Genomic DNA, 26410 nt, shown 5'->3' on the forward strand with positions numbered 1-26410 from the left:
TGTGCCCAGGACTCAGCCCTGCGCGCGAGGGGCGGGGCCGGAAGTAGCTCTACGTCTCCCTGTTGCTAAGAGACGGAGCTTCCGCAAGCCAGGCCGAAGTTCTCAGGCTTATTTTCCTCCCTTTCTCCACTTCATCGTCTCCGAATTGCGTCACCATGGCGGACCCAGAAACTGAAGGCTTGCGAAGCACCTTCCCCGCTTACATGGCGGAGGGCGAGCGGCTCTATCTGTGCGGGGAGTTCGCTAAAGCCGCCCATAGCTTCAGCAACGTGAGTCGCGCTCTGAACCTATCAGCCACCCATTACTGAGGTCCTGATGATGCCTGAACCACCCTGTTGTTTCCATTATTCCACAGTTACTGATGGATGCGCAACTGTCACAGATAAGCCCCTGTCTGGCCGTTTTCTACCAATTCCCACTTGCTTTCTGCCTGGTTGTTAAAAACCAACCTCTGTGTTAACAGTGACCTCGTCTCCTACTTTTTTACTCAAATGTTTCGCGATTGGCCTCCTTCCTCAGTTTCCCAAAACTGGCCGGGAGATTGGCTGGGAGGCTGCTTGCAGAAGTGAAGTCTGTGGCACACGGTTGCTTCTGGAAGGTGGTCAGTGAATAACTAACATCGTAAGACTTTACTGTAGTATAAATCGCTCCACCCGACCCTAAGGGGATTGAGTGCTATTTTAGGATACCAGGCATACTGCTAAGTGGCAAGCTTATGGGGGAGGTGCTGTTATTACGCCATTTTGTAAGTGAGGAAACTGATACAGAAGTTGAGTAACATGCCCAAGATCACTGAACTAACGAGTAGCAGAGGAAGGATTCAAACTCAGACACTCAGACTTCAGTGCTGAGGTGCTAACCACCATACTCTACTGTACTGTCTCCCAAATAAGCTTTTGGATGTTTTTATGACTGTTTCTTTTATAACAAATAGCCCGCTTGTTACAAATGGAGTGGTAGGATAGCCCTGTAACCAGTCCTAAGGCGCCCCCTAAAGTCAAGCTTCTCAACTGCTACCTAGAGTCTTTTGGCCCTTTGGATCACCAACCACATCCTAAAACCAAAAATAATTGATCGGATGGGCCAACAATTAAGTTCAGGGGCCCTGCCCCCGCGCGTTCTCCTCTTTCTGGATCCTGTTTCATCCTGGAGAAGCTCAGGTAGTGAGAAAAGAACATCCCGAGGGCCTATAGCTTTAGGTGAGAAGTGGCCTTTTCTAGGAAAGTAAGTAGCTACTTCCTCTTCCTGGAAAAGTGTGAAGGTCTTAGACAGGGGTGCGTACAGTCTGATGCCTCAGGAAGGACAGTACACTGCAGACTATGGTAATGATCTCAAACAGGAGAAGAGAGGACATGAGAAGAGTGGAAGAGGAGAAGGGTGGAAGCATTCTGCTGCCGCTTTAGGGCCAAAATCACAGTTTCCATTTTCCCGGCATTTTCATCTTAATCCCCTGAAATAGTGATTCATTCTCAATAAGCTATGTAAAAAGAGAGGGCACGCGGAATGGATAACCAAGTTGCAGATTGTCTAAAATCCATTTTGTTAGCCTTCAGAACGCTTAGCCTTCGAGTAGTATTTTGAATGTGTTGTGCAGCCATTACAGGTTCATGGTTGAATTTTTGTGCACCAGACACCCTATGATTCTGAGTGGACTGGAGGCGTCCCAGACACTAGGAGAAATTCCACATATCCACAGGGTAGTATATTCTCACATCTCAACCAGTGGTTTCCACAATAGCTTGTGATTTTACCTTGTTCCAGATGAGCCAGATGCGGATAACCTAGTTGACTGAGCAGAGATCAGTGGGGTGCTGCTTTTAGTCTGAAAAGATCCAAAGACCTGTTTGCTGGCCTGTGGAGTCCCCTTGAAACTCTGGCAGGAGGGTTTGGGCGGCTGTGTCCATTTCGGCTTCTTACCTCGCCCTGCCTGGTGCCTGTTGATCTGAGTGGTTTCTTCCTCAGGCTCTTCACCTTCAGAACGGAGATAAGAACTGCTTGGTTGCCCGCTCCAAGTGCTTCCTCAAGATGGGAGAGCTGGAGAAATCCCTGGCAGATGCTGAGGCTTCACTCCAGGGTGACCCGACTTTCTGCAAGGTGACCGTAAGGGTGGGAGGACTCACTCTTGCTTCATCACTGCCACCGCCTGCAGCAGCCTCTGATTAGTAATGGTTGAAGAACCAGCCAGACTGCCTGGAGTTTATTGCCGTTTCCCTTCATAGGTTACTTGCCTGGCTCTCTGCCCCTGTATCCCAACATTTATCCTCAACCCAGGGACCCTTCTGTTCCACCACACCTGAGTCCTAGAAGGCCTTGTCTGCTCTCCTTGATTTGCCTTCCTCTCCTTTCAGGGGATTTTACAAAAGGCGGAGACCCTGTACACCATGGGAGACTTTGAATTTGCCTTGGTGTTCTATCATCGAGGCTACAAGCTGAGGCCCGATCGGGAGTTCAAAGTTGGAATTCAGAAAGCCCAGGAAGCCATCAACAACTCAGTGGGAAGTGAGTGACCGTGAGGCCTATGCCCTTATCCAGGAGGCTCTTGGAATCCTTGGGTTTGGGGGAAGGCCTGAGGTACACTGGGTGAGCAGCGACCACTGGAAGGACTACAGAGAGTCCCAAGCTTGGATTTGGCTGCTCACGATTTCCTTGAGGATTAGGAACTGTCCACTGGGAAGACCAGTCCCCGATCCACCGTACTGAGCACTGCAGTGTCTGGTTCTCTCCAAAGCCAGATGAGAAGCACCATTTCACTCACCCCAAGACAGACGCGTAGGCCTCTTTTTGGCCTGGTGTCATAGGGTAGAATGAAGTCCTGAGCCCAGGCTTCCCCGGTCCCTGGCTTCCTCCCTTACCTCATACGCACCAAGGGCTGGCTCTGCCCATCAGCTCAGTGGGGGTGGGGGTGGGTGGAGAGCTTGCCACTGTGGGTGGCAGAGTGTGGAAATGGAGAGCACCCCTGCCCAGGGCCTGCTGTGGCCTTAGGCTAGTGGGGGCTGCCTGGCTTCTAGGGGTGTTGACCCATTTACTTGCTAGCCAGCCTCCACCATCCTCCTGCCAAAGGCAACTATTTCCACATAAAATGTGTGACAGATTGTGCCTGGGGGCCCGGCCGACCTGAGCCCCAGCTTTTGTCCTTGCAGGTCCCTCTTCTATTAAGCTGGAGAACAAAGGGGACCTGTCCTTCTTAAGCAAGCAGGCGGAGGTAAGGGCCCTGGCTGCTCTGACATCATCTCCTTCGGAAGGCAGAGGCCACACGTGCCTAAGGAGCACAGGAAGTTCAGCTCGGTGCTCTGTGATGACCTAGAGGGGTGGGATGGGGGCAGTGCTGGGAGGGGGGCCCAAGAGGGAGGGGATATAGGTATACATATAGCTGATTCACTTCGCTGTACTGCAGAACCTAACACCACACTGGAAAGCAACTATACTCCAATTAAAAAGAAACGAGTCTTAATGGCCCTCGTGCCTGGGAGTGATGAGCTCCTGGCCAGTGCGGGCAGTCATGAGATTCTGCCCCAGCTCCTGAGGGGTTTTGGGAGCGTAGCTGTTCCTGGACCAGACACACTCCATGGTTCTCAGCCCACGGAGGTCCTGGAGGGAGCGGTCTGGGATCACAGGCTCAGGGGACCTTGGTAGGGTGGTCCAGGCTCCTTTCTGAGGCTCTGCTGGGTATTGCTCCATATTCCCAGAGCATGCAAGCCCAGCAGAAGCCTCATCCCGTGAGACAGCTCGTACACCATCCCAAGAGAGAGTCCAAGCGGAAGGGCTCGCTCAAGAGCGAGAAGATCATCCGACAGCTCCTGGGCGAGCTCTATGTGGACAAGGAGTATCTGGAGAAGCTCCTGTTGGATGAAGGTTTCAGACACTTTTTTTGCACCAGGGAACTCGGGGCAAAGGAAATCTGGGGTGGATGCTTAACGTATAAGCCAGAGGCAGAGCCTTTCAAAGGATATTTGCCGACACGTTCCTCTGGAAAGGTTTTGCTACCATTCTCATTTTCCAGATGAGGAAACTGAGGCGTAGGGAGGTTAAGTAACTCAGTGACACGGCTCTCGGATTTGAATCCAAGAAGTCCAGTTTCTGAACCAGAGCTCTTAAGTGCTATGGTACCCTGGGAGGGAACGCCGAAGATTTACCACTGCGGTCCCCGAAGGGGTATCCCCTGAGCCTTCAGTCTGTACAGAGGGCAAAGGAATCCAGCGTGGAGGTGCTAGAAGGGGAATCCTAGGACCGTGGAACTATAATGTCCTAAAACCTCATCTGCTCTAATCCCTGCTTTTATCAGAGAGACCCCGAATGGGGAGTAACTTGTCCAAGGTGACGAGCAAGCTAGTGGTGGAGTTGACAGCAGAGCCCAGGTCTCCTAACCTCTAGTGCAGCACTCTTCCCACCACACCATGCTGGCAGGGAGAGGAAATAGGACGGAGCCTATTTCCTCATTAGACATTCATTATATGACTGTCTCATATAAACATGGGTGGTGGGAGTGTTGCCATTAGCTATTGAGCCTGAGCAGGGATCACCCTGGAAGCCGATGCCTTTTCTCCAGAACTGACTTCCCAAGGTCCTGTGTAGGATTCCCGGCAGGTTGCGTCCCAGGGGCAGCTTCACTGCTGGCACAACTCCTCTGTAACAGGCCTGGATGCTTCCCTCCCTGCAGAGGAGCTTCCATGGAGGGAAGAGGTGGCCGGAACATTACCCAAGTGGCCTTGCAGCTTTGCTCCCAGCTCTGACCCCTGGTTAGGCAGGTGGGCAGAGCTCGGGCATGCCCCTCCAGGTCCCAGCTTGCACTGGCACACTTGGCACCTGGGGACTCGCTTGTCACTGGCAACCTGGACCAGGTTGTGCATTTCTACTTTGTCTTCTCTGAGGACACAGCTTGAAACAAGGGAGCCCCGAGGGCTGGGAGCTTTTCAGAAAGCTATCCACCGGCTGCTGCTTTTGCTAGCTCCTCATGTCTTGCCGTAAGGGGCCTATGCCCGAAGCCCTGTGCCATGGGAGTGCTTGAAAAGAGGGGCTCTGGCCTCGTCTGGACCCAGTTAGACCCACTCTCCCACGCATGTGCTCTTGCTTTCATTACTGTCCCCCAATTCCAGGGAGAGGTCCCCACAGGGAGACCCTTAGCCAAGAGGAGGTGACTCCCCTTAGACGCCTCCCCACACCCTTGCCCACAGACCTGATCAGAGGCACCATCAAGCGCGGCCTGACCGTGGAGGACCTCATCGTGACGGGCATCAACTACCTGGACGCACGCAGTGACTTTTGGAGGCAGCAGAAGCCCATCTACGCCAGGGAGCGGGACCGGAAACTGACGCAAGAGAAGTGGCTGCGGGACCGCAAACGCCGGCCCTCGCAGACGGCCCGCTACATCCTCAAGAGCCTGGAGGACATTGACATGTGTGGGTGGTGTTCTCAGAGGGCGGGCCTGTGGCCAGGTGGGGACAGAGCCGCATGGCAGCCGGAGCCCCTGGCTTCGCTGGCCTGTGGATGGAATCTGGAGGGGGAAGTGGGCTCCCCTGTCAGCCAGGGGGGCGCTGCTCCCCGCTCCATATCCCCTCTCTCCCCTCCCAGTGCTGACCAGCGGCAGTGCTGAAGGCAGCCTTCAGAAAGCCGAGAAAGTGCTGAAGAAGGTGCTGGAATGGAACAAAGAGGAGGTGCCCAACAAGGACGAACTGGTCGGAAACTTGCACAGCTGCATAGGGAATGCCCAGATCGAGCTGGGGCAGATGGTGGCAGCCCTGCAGAGCCACAGGAAGGACCTGGAGATCGCCAAGGAATAGTGAGTGCCTGCAGGGGCTTGGAAGGCCAAGCGGCCGAGGCCTGGGGCGGGGGCTACGTCTCGGCCTTTTGCCAGGGCTGCTGGTGGCTGAGCTCCCCCTTTCTGCCCTGCGTGCCTGAGGTGGGTTCCCCCAGAGGGAGGAGCCGCCTTCCCAGGACAAGGGCACACCTAGACTGTCAGCTTTTTTTGCCACAAGAGGAAGGTAGTGGCCCCAAACTCCAAAAAGCTCCCAGTGGTTTGGCTCTTAGGGATATTTTTATTTTTATGTCATCTCCACAAGCATTCATCAACTCCAGACATGCCACTCCAGACAGTGGCCAGACACAAGGCTCATTTCCCTGCAGAGATAAAACAAAAAGTGACACAGCTAATAAATCGCAACTGTGCTAAGTGTCATAAGGAAAAAGTACAGGACCCGGTGCTACGAAAAGTGTATTCCAGGAGGACTTGACTGGGTGTTGGGGACACCTTGGCCTGTGGGAGGGCCCAGAGGTAGGCAGGAGGGAGCTTAAGGCCGAGAGGAGGCTGGACCAAGCAGGTAGGGGTTGGATCAAGCAGGGTCTCGGAAACCATGGCACTGACTAAGAGCTTGGGCTTCGAAGTTGTACCTCCCAGCTGTGGGGCCTTAGGCAGGCACTTAACTAACCTCTTGCAGCCTGGGTCTCCTCTGTCAAATGGACATAACAGTAGCCCTTACCCGATAGGGTGGAGGGAGGGCGACATGCAGAAGTTCACATGAAGATCTCAGAACAGCGCTGCGTATCCGTGATGGCTACTGTGTTGGTTCTCGGGAACCAACTCTTCCCGAGACTTGATGGCCCCTCTCAGGGGTGCCATCGCTTTCTGGGCACCCTGGTTCTAACCTCTGGAGTCATTTGTGACCTTCTCTTGCCCGGTTCTACTCGCCCCACAGTTCTGAGCCTCTCTCAGTCTCCCATCCTCCCATTTTTTTTTAACTTTTTAAAAATGTATTTAATTTATTTATTTTGGCCGCACTGGGTCTTAGTTGCAGCATGCGGGATCTCTTATTGTGGCTCGCAGACTTCTTAGTTGTGGCATGCGGGATCTAGTTCCCCGACCAGGGATCGAACCCGGGCCCCCTGCATTGGGAGCACGGAGTCTTAGCCACTGGACCACCAGGGGAGTCCCTCCCATCCTCCCACTTCCTCTCAGGTCAGCCCTCACCTCTCCCTGCCTCGAGCTGCTCCCACACGTCACCTCCAGAGACATGCTGATTTTCACCTGTCGACTGTCCTTCCACTGCTGACACACAGGCCTTGGGCCCTCACTGGCTGCAGGTTAAAAGCAAATGCCTTCACTTGGCACTCAGGGCCTTCTCTGAATCCACTTCTTCACAGCCCTCCAATGTCAGTCCACCCTTCTGGGTCAAACTGGATCTCCTGAACACGCCTGCCACCTGTGTTCTCCCCCGCCACCTGTGTTCTCCCCCGCCACCTGTGTTCTCCCCCTTGCTCGTCCGAGTCCTACAAGCTGTCCGTCCATTCCCAGCTCATTTCTCACCTGCCCTCACCGTGCTGAGCAGGAATCTCGCATGTTGGCCATTCCAGGAGTAGAAAACAAGCAAACAACAACCAGCTTTGGAGACAGACCTGAATTTGATTCCTGCCTTTGGCACTTAGAAGCAGTGTGGATTCGATTCAGTTGCTGACCCTCTCAGTTTCCTCATCTCTAATGAAGGCATAATAATACCAACTCATGGGGATTTTGAGGATTAAATAAGTATATACAGTACTTTGGATCCAACTTTCTCCCGTGCCCTAAAGACATAAATCTTTACTTCTTGCCTCCCTTCTGAGCTCCGGACCTGCATATGCAACAGAGTCCAAGGCATTTCCACTTGGATGTCCCACAGGAGCCCCAAATTTAACATGTCCAAAGTGGAACCCCTCATCTTCCTGCCAAATCTCTTGCTTCAGGGCCCCCTATCCGTGAAGATGGCACTGGTGGCCACTCAGTCCCCAGGAAGGAGCCAAGGTGGCTTCCCAGACACGTCCCTCCCCTCACCGCTCACGCCAGCCCGCCATGGCCCATCCACGCCTCCTCCTGCCATCGAGAGAACATTCCCTTCTCTCTTTCCCTCCCACAGCTCAGTCCAGACCTTCCTCACTTCTTGCCTGTTTCCTCCGACCTGGGTTTCCTGCCGCCCAGCTGGCCCTTCTGTGCAAAACAAAGCCAGTGGTCAGGAGACAGTTCCAGCACCCGGTTCTGCTCAGCTCAGACCGTCCTTCCTGACCTGACTTATCCTGACCTCGGTTGACCAGGCTCTCTCCGGGCCTTTGGGCATCCTGAGCCCTGGCCACCGCCTCTCGGCTCTGCTTCTGTTCAGCCTTCTCTTTTGCCAGCCCTTTCTTCATCAGCTCCCTCCTCCCCAGCCTTCAAATTGTAAAGAAGTGTTTTTTTCTTGGGGAAAGCCCACCATGCGCCCCAGAGTGACCTAGCAGCCCTCCTCTGTGCTCCCTCTCCACACGCCATACGTTTCTCACCTGCCCTGTAGACCTTTCTCTTCCCAGCATCTGCCACGTCATGGGCATGTGATGCATGTGCACTAAGTGGCTGATTAAGCAAACAGAGGTGTTCCTTAAACAAGCTTAGTTCCTTTGCAACATCCACAAACGGGCCTCCAGTCTTTTTTTTTTTTTTTCTTGGCTGCGCCGGCTCTTAGTTGCGGCGTGTGAGATCTTTTTAGTTGCGGCATGCATGCGGGATCTAGTTCCCCGACCAGGGATCGAACCCAGGTCCCCTGCATTGGGAGCACTGGAGTCTTACCCGCTGGACCACCAGGGAAGTCCCCGGGCCTCCAGTCTCACCCATGAGTCTTACCTGTGTGCCCCATGGGTGTCCTCAGTGGAATCAGCCCTGCCCCCACCTCCAAAGCCCACCATCCTTCCAGGCGCAGCTCAAATCCCGACTTGTGTGAGCTGCTTCTTCAGTGACCCCAGCCCTCAATTCCTTTCTCTGATTACTCTGTGGATGACTTGATGGCAGACTTTCTCAGTCCCATTACTGTCAAAGATAACACTACACATTATTGTTACGAACAAATTAACATATTTCAACTTGTCTGTTCGCACCGGAAAAGAGCACCCACTCTGGAAGGGGAGGCTGACATCAGAGCAGCAGACACGGCCGAGGAGCCGAAGAGAGGAGGGAGGGAAAAGATAGGACAAGGGGGTGGCTCCCTAAGCAGAGGGGCAGGGCAGGGGTGGAGGGCTGGGGGAGCGGCAGCTCGTGTGCTGGGCAGGGGGGCCAGGACCTGTGGGGCGTGGGAGGACGGGAGGCCGCGCTGAGGAGGGAGGACCGTAGCCGGAAGTAGTGAGGGCCGATGAGGGCTTTGTTTTCACACCAGTCCGCGGCCTTGTGCTTGACCCAGAGCTGTGTGGTGCTAACGTCTCCCCCCAGCCCCCAACACCACACTCCCCGCGTTGAGATGTGTCCCCCGGCCCCTTTTCAGTGTATTTACCTACATATTTATGTACATGTGCACATACATAGGATTTTTAAAACAGAAGTGACTCACTTCTGTGGTTTTTTAAAAAACAACGTGCCTTGGAAAGGAATGTCTCATTCTTCGAATGGCTTCACAGGAAGGTATTTCAGCACCCACAGTATGTACGCAGGTAACTGCATCCCTGCGGACAGACACTGAGGCTGCTCCCCTTTGCCAGCACACACAGAGCTTCGGTGAGACTGCAGACAGATGTGGGTATGTCTGCGGGTAGAGGGATGGCTTGGTCAGGTTTGCATTTAAAAGGCAGCGCGGCCATGGTGGGGAGAGTAAATCAGAGCAGAGTTTCCTGGAAGACAAGGAAGTCTGCCACTGTGGGCCAGGGGCTGAGGGGAAGGGAAGAAGGGGAGCTTGCCTGAGAAGGGAGGGAGTCGGGGCTGGGGGGGGGGGATGCTGGGGGAGGGGGCTGCAGTTGGGGGAGGGCTTTCTTGGTTTATTTGTTGGGAAGGAGGTATTTTTTAACAGATCAGAATGTTCATATGGTAATACGGTAATAGTAAAGGACCAGTGTAGGGGGGAGCGATTGCCTTTTCTTTATGGAAATATCTTTTTTTTTAAGGTACAAATTTTTTTACTGAAGTATAGTTGATTTACAGTGTTGTGTTAATTTCTGCTGTACAGCAAAGTGATTCGGTTATAAATATATATACATTCTTTTTCATATTCTTTTCCACTTGATTTATCATAGGATATTGAAAATAGTTCCCTGTGCTATACAGTAGGACCTTGTTGTTTATCCATTCTATACATAATAGTTTCATCTGTTAACCCCAAACTCCCCCTCCATCCCTCCCCCACCTCTATTTATGGAAATATACTCATCGCTTTTCTGATGACACGTGAATACTGAAAAAAAATGTAGATTATATGGATAAATTAAAAGTTTCCTTCATACTCTCATTTCCCTTGGGTAATCACTGTTAATAGTTAGATTTACATTCTCTATTTCTTTTTGAAATGCCCGCTTTTTAACTTATTTACTTATTTTTTGGTGGTTTAAAACAACACATTTATTCTCTTATAGTTCTGGGGGTTAGCTGTCTGAAGGCAGTTTCACTGGCCACAATCAAGGTGTTGGTAGGGCCACACTCCTTTCAGAGGCTCTGGGGAGAATCTGTTTCCTTGCCTTTTCCAGCTTCTAGAGCTGCATTTATTGCACTCCTGGGCTCGTGGCCCCTTCCTCCATCGTCAGAGCTTTGAGCACAGCTTCTGCTTCAGGCCCACACATTCACTTTTAACACTAATGGGGCAACGGACGTTGTATGTGCTCCCATAATCTGACTTTTTAACTTAATATATCAGGGACTTTTTTCATACACAAAAAATTGCACTGATTGCATTCAGATTGTTTCCACTGTTTATTACTACAAACACCACCCTATTGAGTGTCCTTGTCACATTATATTCTGGAGGTGAATTCCTAGAAGGGGAGTTGCTGGACCAAAGGGATATCTTTGCAACTGTTGCCTGTTTGCCCTCTGGAAAAGTCCCGATAATGTCCATTCCCGGCCACAGGGCTCAAGAGGGCCTGGGTACCGCAGCCTTGCCAGCCTGGGCATCGTCCCTCCAACTGGCCCATCTTTGCCTTCTTTACAGTTTCCGTAGTGCCTAGAATGGCCTTGTCTTGCTTCTTCCCCACAGTGATCTTCCTGATGCCAAATCCAGGGCCCTGGACAACATTGGCAGGGTTTTTGCCAGAGTTGGGAAATTCCAGCAAGCCATTGACACGTGAGTGACCCGGGACGGTCCCCTCCCTACTCTGGGGCCAGGACATCCCACCCTCCCACTGGACTCCCAGACTGGGGCAGGATGTCAGGCGAAGAGGCATCAGAAGACCCAAGTTTGGCTCCTGGCTGTGCTAAGCGACCAGGGGCAAGCCACTTTGTAAACTCTGTGGCTCATCAGTTAAATTAATTAATAGAATAGAATCAGCATTTTCTCCAAATTTCCCAGTGACAGGAGTCACCGAGGACACTTGTTAGGCGTATGAATGACTGGGCCTCTCCCCTGGAAATTCTCATTCTACAGGTCTGGGTTAGAGCTCAGGAATCTGACTTGTTCAAGTACTCCAGGTAACCCTTACTTTGGGCAAGTTCAGGACCAGGTGGACCATTGACTTCTGGGAGCTCTTCAGAGGTTATTCTGTCACTCTGTGCAGTCACGTGGGGTCACTGGGAATGAAGTCTGAGCTCTCCAGAGGGCTTAACTGCTGGACTTTTGATGTCCAGCCCTGAGGCTGGTGACCTGCTCCAGTGGGGTGACTCAGCCCCAGGGAGGCTCAGGGGCGGGCTTGACCACACAGAGAGAAATTGTCCTTCAGGCCTTTGTTGCTTGACTAGAATAGACTTGATCACCAGAGCCTTCTGTTCTACGTCATATGGTTTCCCGAATGGCACCTGGTGTCTAGGTGCCAAAAGACAGAGGCCTGTGAGCGTTCACCTATCCATTTGTATCTTTTTTTTTTTTTACATTAAAATACATATATTTCTTTTAAAATAAAAATTTAATACATGTCAATCCCAATCTCCCAATACATCACCCCCCACCCCCACCGCTTTCCCCCCTTGGTGTCCATACGTTTGTTCTCTACATCTGTGTCTCAATTTCTGCCCTGCAAACCAGTTCATCTGTACCCTTTTTCTAGGTTCCACATACATGCGTTAATATACGATATTTGTTTTTCTCTTTCTGACTTACTTCACTCTGTATGACAGTCTCTAGACCCACCCATGTCTCTACAAATGACCCAATTTTGTTCCTTTTTATGGGTGAGTAATATTCCATTGTATATATGTACCACATCTTCTTTATCCATTCGTCTGTCGATGGGCATGTAGGTTGCTTCCATGACCTGGCTATTGTAAATAGTGCAGCAATGAGCATTGGGGTGCATGTGTCTTTTTGAATTACGGTTTTCTCTGGGTATATGCCCAGTAGTGGGATTGCTGGGTCATATGGTAATTCTATTTTTAGTTTTTTAAGGAACCTCCACATTGTTCTCCATAGTGGCTGTATCAATTTACATTCCCACCAGCAGTGCAAGAGGGTTCCCTTTTCTCCACACCCTCTCTAGCATTTGTTGTTTGTAGATTTTCTGATGATGCCCATTCTAACTGGTGTGAGGTGATACCTCATTGTAGTTTTGATTTGCATTTCTCTAATAATTAGTGATGTTGAGCAGCTTTTCATGTGCTTCTTGGCCATCTGTATGTCTTCTTTGGAGAAATGTCTATTTAGATCTTCTGCCCATTTTTGGATTGGGTTGTTTGCTTTTTTAATATTGAGCTGCATGAGCTGTTTAAATATTTTGGAGATTAATCCTTTGTCCGTTGATTTGTTTGCAAATATTTTCTCCCATTTTGAGGGTTGTCTTTTCTTCTTGTTTATGGTTTCCTTTGCTGTGCAAAAGCTTTGAAGTTTCATTAGGTCCCATTTGTTTATTTTTGTTTTTATTTCCATTACTCCAGGAGGTGGATCAAAAAACATCTTGCTGTGATTTATGTCAAAGAGTGTTCTTCCTGTGTTTTCCTCTAAGAGTTTTATAGTGTCGGGTCTTACATTTAGGTCTCTAATCCATTTTGAGTTTATTTTTGTGTTTGGTGTTAGGGAGTATTCTAATTTCATTCTTTTACATGTAGCTGTCCAGTTTTCCCAGCACCACTTATTGAAGAGACTGTCTTTTCTCCATTGTATATCCTTGCCTCCTTTGTCATAGATTAGTTGACCATAGGTGCATGGGTTTATCTCTGGGCTTTCTATCTTGTTCCATTAATCTATATTTCTGTTTTTGTGCCAGTACCATATTGTCTTGATTACTGTAGCTTTGTAGTATAGTCTGAAATCAGGGAGTCTGATTCCTCCAGCTTCGTTTTTTTCTCTCAAGACTGCTTTGGCTATTCGGGGTCTTTTGTGTCTCCATACAAATTTTAAGATTTTTTGTTCTAGTTCCGTAAAAAATGCCATTGGTAATTTGATAGGGATTGCATTGAATCTGTAGATTGCTTTGGGTAGTATAGTCATTTTCACAATATTGATTCTTCCAACCCAACAACATGGTATATCTCTCCATCTGTTGGTATCATCTTTAATTTCTTTCATCAGTGTCTTATAGTTTTCTGCATACAGGTCTTTTGTCTCCCTAGGTAGGTTTATTCCTAGATACTTTATTCTTTTTGTTGTAATGGTAAATGGGGGTGTTTCCTTAATTTCTCTTTCAGATTTTTCATCATTAGTGTATAGGAATGCAAGAGATTTCTGTGCATTAATTTTGTATCCTGCAACTTTACCAAACTCATTGATTAGCTCTAGTAGTTTTCTGGTGGCATCTTTAGGATTCTCTATGTATAGTATCATGTCATCTGCAAACAGTGACAGTTTTACTTCTTCTTTTCCAATTTGTATTCCTTTTATTTCTTTTTCTTCTCTGATTGCCGTGGCTAGGACTTCCAAAACTATGTTGAATAATAGTGGTGAGAGTGGACATCCTTGTCTTGTTCCTGATCTTAGAGGAAATGCTTTCAGTTTTTCACCATTGAGAATGATGTTTGCTGTGGGTTTGTTGTATATGGCCTTTATTATGTTGAGGTAGGTTCCCTCTATGCCCACTCTCTGGAGACTTTTTATCATAAATGGGTGTTGCATTTTGTCAAAAGCTTTTTCTGCATCTATTGAGATGATCATATAGTTTTTATTCTTCAATTTGTTAATATGGTGTATCACATTGATTGATTTGCGTATATTGAAGAATCCTTGCATCCCTGGGATAAATCAAGGTGTATGATCCCTTTAATGTGTTGTTGGATTCTGTTTGCTAGTATTTTGTTGAGGATTTTTGCATCTATATTCATCAGTGATATTGGTCTGTAATTTTCTTTTTTTGTAGTATCTCTGTCTGGTTTTGGTATCAGGGTGATGGCAGCCTCATAGAATGAGTTTGGGAGTGTTCCTTCCTCTGCAATTTTTTGGAAGAGTTTGAGAAGGATGGGTGTTAGCTCTTCTCTAAATGTTTGATAGAATTCACCTGTGAAGCCATCTGGTCCTGGACTTCTGTTTGTTGGAAGATTTTTAAATCACAGTTTCAATTTCATTACTTGTGATTGGTCTGTTCATATTTTCTGTTTCTTCCTGGTTCAGTCTTGGAAGGTTATACCTTTCTAAGAATTTGTCCATTTCTTCCAGGTTGTCCATTTTATTGGCATAAAGTTGCTTGTAGTAGTCTCTTAGGATGCTTTGTATTTCTGTGGTGTCTCTTGTAAGTTCTCCTTTTTCATTTCTAATTTTATTGATTTGAGTCCTCTCCCTTTTTTTCTTGATGAGTCTAGCTAATGGTTTATCAATTTTGTTTATCTTCTCAAAGAACCAGCTTTTAGTTTTATTGATCTTTGCTATTGTTTTCTTTGTTTCTATTTCATTTATTTCTGCTCTGATCTTTATCATTTCTTTCCTTCTGCTAACTTTGGGTTTTGTTTGTTCTTCTTTCTCTAGTTGCTTTAGGTGTAAGGTTAGATTGTTTATTTGAGATTTTTCTTGTTTCTTGAGGTAGGCTTGTATAGCTATAAACTTCCCTCTTAGAACTGCTTTTGCCACATCCCATAGGTTTTGGATCATCGTGTTTTCATTGTCATTTGTCTCTAGGTATTTTTTGATTTCCTCTTTGATTTCTTCAGTGATCTCTTGGTTATTTAGTAATGTATTGTTTAGCCTCCATGTGTTTGTGTTTTTTACGTTTTTTTCCCTGTAATTGATTTCTAATCTCATAGCGTTGTGGTCAGAAAAGATGCTTGATATGATTTCAATTTTCTTAGATTTACTGAGGCTTGAGTTGTGACCCAAGATGTGATCTGTCCTGGAGAATGTTCCATGCGCACTTGAGAAGAAAGTGTAATCTGCTGGTTTTGGATGGCATGTCCTATAAAGATCAATTAAATCTATCTGGTCTATTGTGTCATTTAATGCTTGTGTTTCCTTATTAATTTTCTGTTTGGATGATCTGTCCATTGGTGTAAGTGAGGTGTTAACGTCCCCCACTATTACTGTGTTACTGTCCATTTCCTCTTTTACAGCTGTTAGCAATTGCCTTATGTACTGAGGTGCTCCTATGTTGGGTGCATATGTATTTATAATTGTTACATCTTCTTCTTGGATTGATCCCTTGATCATTAAATAGTGTCCTTGCCTCTTGTAACATTCTTTATTTTAAAGTCTATTTTATATGATATGAGTATTGCTACTCCAGCTTTCTTTTGATTTCCATTTGCATGGAATATCTTTTTCTATCCCCTCACTTTCAGCCTGTATGTGTCCCTAGGTCTGAAGTGGGTCTCTCGTAGACAGCATATATATGGGTCTTGTTTTTGTATCCATTCAGCAAGCCTGTGTCTTTCGGTTGGAGCATTTAATCCATTCACGTTTAAGGTAATTATCGATATGTATGTTCCTATGACCATTTTCTTAATTGTTTTGGGTTTGTTTCTGTAGGTCCTTTTCTTCTCTTGTGTTTCCCACTCAGAGAAGTTCCTTTAGCATTTGTTGTAGAGCTGGTTCGGTGGTACTGAATTCTCTTAGCTTTTGCTTGTCGTAAAGCTTTTGATTTCTCCATCGAATCTGAATGAGATCCTTGCTGGGTAGAGTAATCTTGGTTGTAGGTTCTTCCCTTTCATCACTTTAAGTATATCATGCCACTCCCTTCTGGCTTTGTAGAGTTTCTGCTGAGAAATCAGCTGTTTAACCTTATGGGAGTTCCCCTGTATGTTATTTGTCGTTTTTCCCTTGCTGCTTTCAATAATTTTTCTTTGTCTTTAATTTTTGCCACTTTGATTACTATGTGTCTCGGCGTGTTTCTCCTTGGGTTTATCCTGTCTGGGACTCTCTGCGCTTCCTGGACTTGGGTGGCTATTTCCTTTCCCATGTTAGGGAAGTTTTCGACTATAATCTCTTCAAATATTTTCTTAGGTCCTTTCTCTCTCTCTTCTCCTTCTGGGACCCCTATAATACAAATGTTGTTGTGTTTAATGTTGTCCCAGAGGTCTCTTAGGCTGTCTTCATTTCTTTTCATTCTTTTTTCTTTATTCTGTTCCGCAGCAGTGAATTCCACCATTCTGTCTTCCAGGTCACTTATCTGTTCTTCTGCCTCAGTTATTCTGCTATTGATTCCTTCTAGTGTATTTTTCATTTCAGTTATTGTATTGTTCATCTCTGTTTGTTTGTTCTTTAATTCTTCTAGATCTTTGTTAAACATTTCTTGCGTCTTCTCGATCTTTGCCTCCATTCTTTTTCCGAGGTCCTGGATCATCTTCACTATCATTATTCCGAATTCTTTTTCTGGAAGGTTGCCTATCTCCACTTCATTTAGTTGTTTTTCTGGGGTTGTATCTTGTTCCTTCATCTGGTACATAGCCCTCTGCCTTTTCATCTTGTCTATCTTTCTGTGAATGTGGTTTTTGTTCCACAGGCTGCAGGATTGTAGTTCTTCTTGCCTCTGCTGTCTGCCCTCTGGTGGATGAGGCTATCTAAGAGGCTTGTGCAAGTTTCCTGATGGGAGGGACTGGTGGTGGGTATTTCTGGCTGTTGCTCTGGTGGGCAGAGCTCAGTAAAACTTTAATCCACTTGTCTGCTGATGGGTGGGGCTGGGTCCCCTCCCTTTTGGTTGTTTGGCCTGAGGCAACCCAACACTGGAGTCTACCCGGCTCTTTGGTGGGGCTAATGGCGGACTCTGGGAGGGCTCATGCCAAGGAGTACTTCCCAGAACTTCTGCTGCCAGTGTCCTTGTGGTGAGCCACAGCCACCCCCCACCTCTACAGGAGACCCTCCAACACTAGCAGGTAGGTCTGGTTCAGTCTCCCCTGGGGTCACAGCTCCTTCCCCTGGGTCCCGATGCGCACACTACTTTGTGTGTGCCCTCCAGGAGTGGAGTCTCTGTTTCCCCCAGTCCTGTCAAAGTCCTGCAATCAAATCCCACTAGCCTTCAAAGTCTGATTCTCTAGGAATTCCTCCTCCCGTTGCCGGACCCCCAGGTTCAGAAGCCTGACATGGGGCTCAGAACCTTCACTCCAGTGGGTCGACTTCTGTGGTATAAGTGTTCTCCAGTCTGTGAGTCACCCACCCAGCAGTTATGGGATTTGATTTTATTGTGATTGCACCCCTCCTACCGTCTCACTGTGGGTTCTCCTTTGTCTTTGGATGTGGGGTATCTTTTTTGGTGAGTTCCAGTGTCTTGCTGTTGATGATTGTTCAGCAGTTAGTTGTGATTCCGGTGTTCTCGCAAGAGGGAGTGAGAACACGTCCTTCTACTCCACCATCTTGAACCAATCCCTGTATCTTTTTATAACAAAACATTTTATAGTAAATGTGCTTAATGTTAAAATATTAATTTGGAAAATATGGAAAAGTAAAAGAAAAAGTCTTCAGTCCCACCACCCAAAGACAAGTACTAATTCTAATCCTGCTCTTACTTTTATTGATATTTTGTTTTTTCATTCCAATCTTTCTTCTGTGTTGATTTTCTCTTACATGTGCTTAATAATATTCTTAAATGTTATTATGTTATTTCAAATGCTGTTTTACAAACATTATTTTCAACTCTTGTATCATCAAAGCCAGTCCCATAGATGTACCAAAATAGCTTTGGTAGTTTAAAAATATGTTAATGCTTGTTAGCTCCACCCCTGTTTCTAAAAGGACTGGTGGTTGGAGAACAATTTTTCTTCTGCCACCAGTAGGAAGCCCGGCCTCCTGTGGCCGAGTGCAGAGCCTGAGCGGAAGGAGCTGACCCTGGTTCTTGTGTCCCCAGATGGGAGGAGAAGATCCCTCTGGCCAAAACCACCCTGGAGAAGACCTGGCTGTTCCACGAGATTGGCCGCTGCTACTTGGAGCTGGACCAGGCTTGGCAGGCCCAGAATTACGGTGAGAAGTCCCAGCAGTGCGCCGAGGAAGAAGGGGACATCGAGTGGCAGCTGAACGCCAGTGTTCTGGTGGCACAGGCGCAAGGTATGGGCCCCATGAGGACCCCCTACCTTTCCCATGTCAGGGCCGGGAATCCTGTGGCCTGAACTTACCATCCCAGTGTATCCCTGCACTGAGAGTTCCGATTCTGAGAGTGGGGATAAACCCCTGCATTTTGACCAGCGTATGTAGGGCCTACTTTAAGCTAAGCTCAGTTAGTTAGGGCTTGGGGGCCCCTGAGAGCTGCCCTGCCCTTGAGGAACTCATCTGCAGACCAGCACCGTGTCATGTGGTCATCAAAACAGCTCCACTCCTCTTGCCTCGGTAGCCTTTACATGTGCCTTCTTGTACTTAATCACTGTGCAAGCCAGTGATGGAGGCATTATTGTCCTCCTCTTAGAGTTGGGGAAACGGAGACTCCGAGTGGTTCAGCAGATTGCCGCAGGTCACGTGAGGGAACTTTTTAGGGTGATGGAAAATTTTAATACTGGGTTGTGCTGATCATTGCACAAGCCTATAAATTTACCCCAAATCATTGAACTATATACTTACGAACGGGTGCATTTTATACTAAGTGAATTACATCTCAATAAAGTTGTTAAAAAACAGCAAGGGGCAGGGGTGAGGAGGAACAGATGAAACAAGATTGGTGATATTTTGGTATTTTTAAAAATTTTGTAAATTTTATATTGGAGTATAGTTGATTTACAATGTTGTGTTAGTTTCAGGTGTACAGCAAAGTGATTTAGTTACACATATACATAGGTCCATTCTTTTTTCAGATTCTTTTCCCATATAGGTTATTACAGAGCACTGAGTAGAGTCTCCTGTGCTGTGCAGTAGATCCTTGGTGATTATCTATTTTATATGTAGTAGTGTGTATATGTTAATCCCAACCTCCTAATTTATCCTAATTTATCTCTCCCCCAACCTTTCCCCTCTGGTAAGTTTGTTTTCTAAGTCTGTGACTTAGTTTCTGTTTTGTAAATAAGTTTATGTGTATGATTTTTTAAGCTTCCACATAAAAGTGACATCATATGATATTTGAAGCTGGGTGATGAGTAATGGGGGTTCATGATACTATTCCTTCGACTTTTCTGTATATTTGAAATATTTCATAATATGAACTTAAAAAACAAGTAGGTTACAGTAATAAGTAAGCAGTGGAGCTCGGGCTCCTGCGCCCTGCACGCAGCTGACCCCAGAGAAGGAGGAAGCGTGACAGGTGCTCTGATCAGGGGCCTTATCACACATTCACTTATTCACATCACAAATGCTTACCTGGCACCTTCTAGGCACCAAAGCTGGGCATACAGTAGGGAGCAAAACTGGTAACTATTTCCTGCCCCCATGCCTGAGGAGTAACTTTTAAGCAGAAACATTAAGAATGTAAAGGCACCAGCTGTTCCAGGATCTGAAGACAGAACTTTTCAGCCAAAGGGACCGCATTTAGGGCGGTGGGCAGGAGTTTGACTGATTTAAGAAACTGAAGGAGACCAGTGTCAAGCTCCTGGGGGCCAGGAAAGTCTGGAGGAGGCTGGTGAGGGGCCAGATCCACAGGGCCTCATGGGCCTCGTTACATATTGTAGATTCTTTCCTAAAAACATAGAGAAAACCACTTGAAAACTGTAAACTGGGGAAGACATGATTACTGTGGCTTTTCCTAGAACTCTTCCCTGTTCCTATGAGGACTTTTCTTTTTTTGGCTGTGCAGCAGGGCTTGCGCGATCCTAGTTCCGCAACCAGGGATTGAACCCAGACCCCAGCTGTGAAAGCGCCCAGCCCTAACCACTGGAATTCCTTTGACATTTATTGACATTTATTCAGGGTGGTCTCTGAGGGATTACAGTGACTTTCCTTCTTTTCAAATGTGTGTTTGAAAAAGAAATACGTATTGACCTCATTCACTGACTCCACAGACTTTCAGAACTATATTAGAATTGCTTTTCAGATATAATACCTTTTGCGGTTTGACTTATGGACACAAGGCCCTTCTTTCCCCGGGGATCCCAAAGCAGTTCATGGGCGGGGGGGGTGGGGGGGCGTGGATCTTGGGGTACTCAGTTATAAGAGGAAGCAGTGGTGTGTAAAGAAAGTGGAGTGTGGTGTTCCCAGACCCTGGCGGGTGAGCACTTTACTCCTTCCTTCCTGAAATTATCCTCTTTTCAAGGGCAGTCAATCAGTCCATAGGCCATCATCCCTGGCCCAGCACTAACCTGTCTGGTGAGTGAGCTCGGGGGAGCTGCCTCCTCTCTGGGTTCAGATTGTACCAGCGTGGGCATTGATGTCCCAGCCGCTGGCCCACGAGTCACAGCCAGCCCATCCAGATTTGTTTGGTCTCCACAGTGTTCTTAACAAATTTGAGTGAACATTAAAAAAAAAAAAAAAGATCTCCTTTTCTGGAACAATCTAAAGATGGGGCAAGATGGAGTTGTCCCCCTGGAGACGCATGATGTGGGCACAGACCCCTTCCCTCACTGACTCTTTGCACCTGAAATCCAAGGCTCAGCTTCTCAGGTTCTGGTCCTTAGTGGTGAGGTGGCCCAGGAATGTCTGGAAAGGGTGGTGCTGGGAGGCCCAGATGCTGCCCGCCTGGGGCTGCTCCCGAGGGCCGCCGGCACCCGCAGGGCAGCCGCATCGTGCAGCACACAATGTCACAATCTACCTGTCTCCCTCGTGCTCTTCAGTGAAGCTGAGAGACTTCGAGTCGGCAGTGAACAACTTTGAGAAGGCCCTGGAGAAAGCGAAGCTCGTCCATAACAGCCAGGCACAGCAGGCCATCATCAACGTGAGCCTCTCCCCGGCTGGGCCGGCTCTGGGCGTGGGTGGGCCCCGGGGCCCTCAGCCCCAGATATTTATCACCCCCCAACCGCAGGGCACATTCTGGGTAGGGCAGTGGCTTTCCACTGTTTGTTACTGCCATCAGTTTATATAGCAACCCAACCAATACCCATATTGTGAACTTTTGATTTTGGGCCGCGACTTGCAGCGCAGCTTGCAGGATCTTAGTTCCCGGACCAGGGGTCGAACCCGCACACTCGGCAGTGAAAGCTCAGAGTCCCAGCCACTGGACTGCCAGGGAATTCACCTCAATACATATATTTTTATTTGTAAAAACAGACAAAAAATAGAAAGTTTTACAAAACATATTTACCTTTACTATGTACACTGATATTTCCTACTCTATTCTATTTTCTTTTCGTTCCTTTTCTTTAATGCTGGCTGAGCCCTCCTAAGCGGATTTTAGGACTTGCAGTTTGAAAAGTACCAGCCCCCCCATCCCCCCACCCGCCCCCAGGAGTCAATAAGAAATCAGTGTGATTGCCTCACTCACTTGTGCTGCTTGGTCAGGCAGCCGCTAGTCACCTGCAGCCATTTAGAGTAAAAGGAATTAAAAGTAAGTAAAAGTTACAGTTCAGTTTCTCAGTCACACCAGCCACGTTTCAAGTGCTCAATAGCCACGTGAGGCCTCTGGGTACCACACGGTGCAGACCTCAAGTCTTCCCATCACTGCACCAAAGGTGATGACCGTGGTCCCGGCCCTCAGGAAGTGTGGTGTCTACAGGAAGCTTAAAACACAACCCCCTCGTTCCTGACCCGTGCGACAGGGACTAGGGGATTCAGCGTGAGAGCCTCAGCGGGTAGGCAGGGCTGGGCCTTTCCCCTCAAGGAGGGTTTGAGGTCGCCTTGGAGGCTGGGCAGGTTTTGAAAGTAGGAGGCAAAGAGAAGCGCCTGTCAAGCCAAATGGACCCACGGCCCTAAGTGGCTCCTCACGGGACCAGGCCCCTGACCTTTCACCCCCTGGAATGGCATCTCCGGGCAGGAGAGCATACGAGGGGGGCAGACCAACGCTGCACAAGAGAGTGCAGGCCCGGCAGACGTTTCCTGAGTGTCTAGTGGTGTTCTGCCCCCGGGCGAGTCACGGGGAGGGCTGCGACGAAGAGGGCAGAGTTGCCGTCAGGATGCACACAGGCTGAGTTCCAGGTCCCCGGGGGTCCTGCAGACACCGTGGCAGCCCCTCGGAAGGCAGGCCAGCCCCCAGCCCCAGTGTGTGGCTGAGTCCCCGCCGTGGCTTGCTGCCTGGCTGAGGGCTGAAGGCCTTGCCTTGTCTCCTTTACATTGGCTGAAGCCAAGAGAAGCTTTAGGTAAAAAGGTGGGACTCAGTCGACAGACGCAACCCCCAAGAACAGGCCTGAGCCCGAGGGAAATGAGTTTGAGTTGCCTGCAAGCCGCGGTATCTCTCATACCACTTAGTGTGGGGAGTTCCAAGTGCATAGTATCCACTAACCTCAGGGCAGGAGTCTTCAGAGGAGCGGGGGGGGGGGCGGGGGGGGTTGGGGGGGTTGGGGGGGAGGGGGCAGGGTTCTGCACAGCCCTGCCTCCTGGCGCTGGGGCTTGGGTGGGGAAAGGACAGGTCACACAGGGTTAAGAGAGCTCACCAGCTCCTCTGCCACCCACAGGCCCTGGACGATGCCAACAAGGGCATCATTGAAGAGCTGAAGAAGACCAACTACAGGGAGATACTCAAAGATGAGAAGGAGAAAGGTGAGTTCTGGGGCCCCGAAGACGGCAACCTCAGAACCCTCCCTCTGCTTTCCTTCTGGCAGCCTTCGCCATGCTTTCCTGCTGCTCCTTCGGTCGGGGGCTTGGCACTGCTCACCGAGTATTCTGATTTCAGTGCCGCCACCAACCCCAGCCTTTCTTGGGACAGGAGAGGGAGACCTCGGGCTGGGGTCAGAACCCGTGCTGTCTGCCCTATTTCTTCAATACTCCCGTATTTCTTTAATCAATTCATCATTTGTTGAGCGCTTGTCACGTGCCAGGAAGGTGTGAGATTTGGGAGGAGACAGAAGCTCGGTCCCTGCCCTGGAGGAGCCCACAGCCCAGTGGGAAAGCCAGGCAATTAGAGTTGCCAGCGACCAGGGCTCCTGCACCGGAGCCTGCTGTGCAGGAGGACGGTGCTCTGCTGTGAGAGCCCGGGCAGGGGCGCTCCCAGTTCTGTGGGGAGGTAGGGAATGCTTCCAAGAGGGAGAATCTTCCGCTTCAGGCTCCAAAAGATGCCCAAGCATTTTCCAGATACGAGATGGAAGGTTGAGGGCATTTCCAGTGGGAAACAGCAGGAGCAAAGACAGAGGTGGAATGACAGTAGCTTACACTGCGGGGGCTCTTACCGCTGGCCCGACACTGGGTTAAGCATTAGACAGAATGATCTCACTCGGTCCTCACCACCTAGGAGGTAGGTACTGTTTTGGGGGCACTGGAGCCTGAGTGATCTGCCCACATCACGCAGCAGTCTGACTCAGAGCCGCACTCTCCTCTGCCGCCGGCAGCTGCTCTTCAGGGCCAGCAGTGGGCAGCGCAGGGGTCGGGGCAGGGGACCCGAGGGCCAGCTGAGGTGCATAGGTGGCAGGGCTGTGTTCCTGCTGGCCGGTCTAGCCTTATCACATTCTTTCTCCCGACGGCTCCAGGGAGTAGAGAGGCCTTTGATCCCCCCCCCCTTGCTCTAGGCTGTCTGACTGGCTCCCATGAACGGAGTGAGGGAAGAGGAAGTGGCTGGGCCTCCAGGCCCCACGGAGTCGACAGGGACCAGGGACGGGCCCCAGAGGGGCAGGGATGATAAGGGAAGCTGCCCTCCACTCGGTGCTTCCTGCATGCCAGGCACTCGTCTAAGCTTTATACATACCGACTCATCTGATCCCTCCCAGAGCACTAAGAAATAAGTATTCCATGCTTGATTTTACGGATGAGGACATGGAGGCAGAGGGGTTAAAGTCCCACAGCGGTTTCCAGTCTCCAGCAGCCTACCTCTGGAACCCATGCTTTTCCCATGCTTCTGCAGTTTGTCTGCCCCTCTGAGGGGGCCCTCCCTCCAGCCAAATCGCAGTAAAGGGGAACTGGGGCTGGGGCTCCGGGCTCCTCGGGGGACAGAGCCCCTTGCAGGCACCGAGGCTGAAAACTTCTCTGATCCAGGTACAGCAGCGGGAATTTGGGCATGGGGTTTCTGGGCACCTGAGCAGCCAGATGACAGCCTTTTTTTTTTTTTAAACTGATTTTAAATTAATTAATTTATTTATTTTTGGCTGTGTTGGGTCTTCGTTTCTGTGCGAGGGCTTTCTCCAGTTGCGGCAAGTGGGGGCCACTCTTCATCGCGGTGCGCGGGCCTCTCACTATCGCGGCCTCTCCCGTTGCAGAGCACAGGCTCCAGACGCGCAGGCTCAGTAGTTGTGGCTCACGGGCCCAGCTGCTCCGCGGCATGTGGGATCTTCCCAGACCAGGGCTCGAACCCGTGTCCCCTGCATCAGCAGGCAGACTCTCAACCACTGCGCCACCAGGGAAGCCCCGACAGCCTTTTATTATCCAGCACCTGCCACATGGTGGCCAGATCCCCTCAGAGAAGATCTGCCTCTGCCTCCACACACCCTTGGAACTGCTCTCAGAAGCCACAGAAGCAATAATGTGAAGGGTACAGCAGGGAAATGGCAGATGCTCCAAGCATCCTCCTCCCTTGGCCGACGGAGTGCTGGGAAAGGCATCCTGGAAACTCCTCTGGAAGGCCCTGAGGCCAGCGGCAGCTGCTGGGCACTTCCCCTCCCGGACAGCAGGTGGCAGCATTGCATGTGTCTTGGCCAAACCGCGTCATTTTCCTGCTCTGAACCCAGAGCCCCTATAGGCGGCTTAGAAACCAGGGCTTCCAGGAAGAGAATGTGGAGGAGACTCAGGAAGGGATTGGTAACTTTTCTCTGTAGCTGGTAAAAACAACGAGCAAAGATCCCTTAGGTTGTAAAATTGCTCTCCATCCGAACTTCCACCACAATCTGCTCACAATTTTACGGGGAACCTCCCAACAAATGATGAATATGCTTCCCAGAGACAAAGGGAAATGCAGAATGAGGATGCTGGAGGAGAAGCCTCTGTCCTTTCCCAGCACCTGTGCTAGTTCTCTTAGGGAAAAAGAAAGAATGTGGTCTGGGGGCAGACTGTCCTGGGTTCAAATCCTGGCTCTGCCAGTTATTTATTTGCAGTGTAACCATCGTGTGTGATTTCCCCTTTATCAATCTCAGGTCCCTTGACTGCAAACTCGAATCAGTAACACTATGCAATTTTTTGATGACCGAACGGTATAATCTATGCCGCTCACATGACGCCAGGAACAGAGCTGGTGCTCAGTAAATGATGATCCCTTTACTCATTTTGGAAAGGGGTGCTGTCTCTTAGAAGCATAGGCCCCCACAGGCTGGGGTTCCCCCAGGCCCGGAGACGGACAAACTTCTACCTTTCTTCCCTCCTTTCTCTTGTTTTTCAGAAGATGCCACTATGTTGGATAGTATAACAGTGATGGCAAAGGAGAAGGAAACGATGAGGAGAATGAGAGATGAACCCGAGAAGGTGATGAAGCAGTGGGAGCGGGAGCAAATGGAGAGTGAGAAAGAGACCGAAGGTGACTTGTCTAAGGAAACCCTGGGGAGCACAGCTAGTGGACCAGAAGAACATACGCAGAGAGGAGAAGTAGAAAAAGCCAGCCCCTCAAGGAGAAAAGGACCAGCTGCGATGGAGGGAGGTCCAGGAGATGTTGCCAAGGGACAATCTGGAGAAGCAGGCAGGAAACTAACAGAAGTGAACAGAGGGGAAACAAGAGAAATTTACAGGAGGCCTTCAGAACTGGACCAAAACCTCTCAGAAGAATCAAGCACAAGGGAATCGGAAGGACTAGAGAAGACACTTTCAGAAATCGGCAGAAGAGGGTCAGAAGCACTGGGGAAAACGGAATCGGGAGAAATAAGAGAACCGGAAATAACAGAAAATTCTGAAAAAATGGAAAAAGATGAAAAGGAAGATGAATGAAGCCATCGAGTAGGCATTAGGATCAGGAGGCTGGTGTTCACAGGGACCATGGAGATCTTATTAAACTGGACCTTCAAGCTGAGATTTGTCTCTAATAGGAAAACATGTGGACTGGGTCCCACAGGTCACCTCTGTCTCTTTCTATTACTGTTTTCCCTTTAAATGTGCATCTTTCACTCTTACAAACCCTGAGTCTGTCATTTTTTCTCCTTACCCCCACCCATTCTCAGAAGAGCCTTAGAGAATGAATAAGCGGGCATGGGGTACCACTTTCCAAGCAGAACTCTGATGTTCTGATTAGGTGAGAAACACGGAGACCCCCAAAC

At 49.1% G+C, this 26410-nt stretch overlaps 1 protein-coding gene and 1 long non-coding RNA gene across 4 annotated transcripts in view; both read left to right on the forward strand.

Moving 5' to 3' along the window:
• ODAD4 (outer dynein arm docking complex subunit 4) lies at positions 1 to 26270 on the forward strand. Of its 3 annotated transcripts, XM_082371400.1 has the most exons (12): positions 6 to 269; positions 1963 to 2094; positions 2349 to 2499; positions 3141 to 3202; positions 3687 to 3852; positions 5172 to 5396; positions 5569 to 5776; positions 10944 to 11030; positions 18091 to 18287; positions 20930 to 21030; positions 22703 to 22787; positions 25546 to 26270. In XM_082371400.1, the coding sequence occupies exons 1-12, from the start codon at positions 156 to 158 to the stop codon at positions 26082 to 26084; spliced, it is 2067 nt and encodes a 688-aa protein (XP_082227526.1). In that variant the 5' UTR covers positions 6 to 155; the 3' UTR covers positions 26085 to 26270. The 3 variants fall into 3 exon arrangements, with proteins under 3 accessions (XP_082227528.1, XP_082227527.1, XP_082227526.1); XM_082371402.1 differs by lacking the exon at positions 5172 to 5396 and having other exon boundaries at positions 1 to 269; XM_082371401.1 differs by lacking the exons at positions 20930 to 21030; positions 22703 to 22787 and having other exon boundaries at positions 4 to 269.
• Positions 1 to 26410, forward strand: part of LOC309618132 — a 155347-nt gene that overhangs the window by 13510 nt on the left and 115427 nt on the right. The gene's annotated exons all lie outside the window — the stretch shown is intronic.

The sequence above is a fragment of the Balaenoptera borealis genome (assembly GCF_965194805.1).
Source record: "Balaenoptera borealis genome assembly, chromosome: 20".
NCBI classification, from domain to species: Eukaryota; Metazoa; Chordata; class Mammalia; order Artiodactyla; family Balaenopteridae; genus Balaenoptera; species Balaenoptera borealis.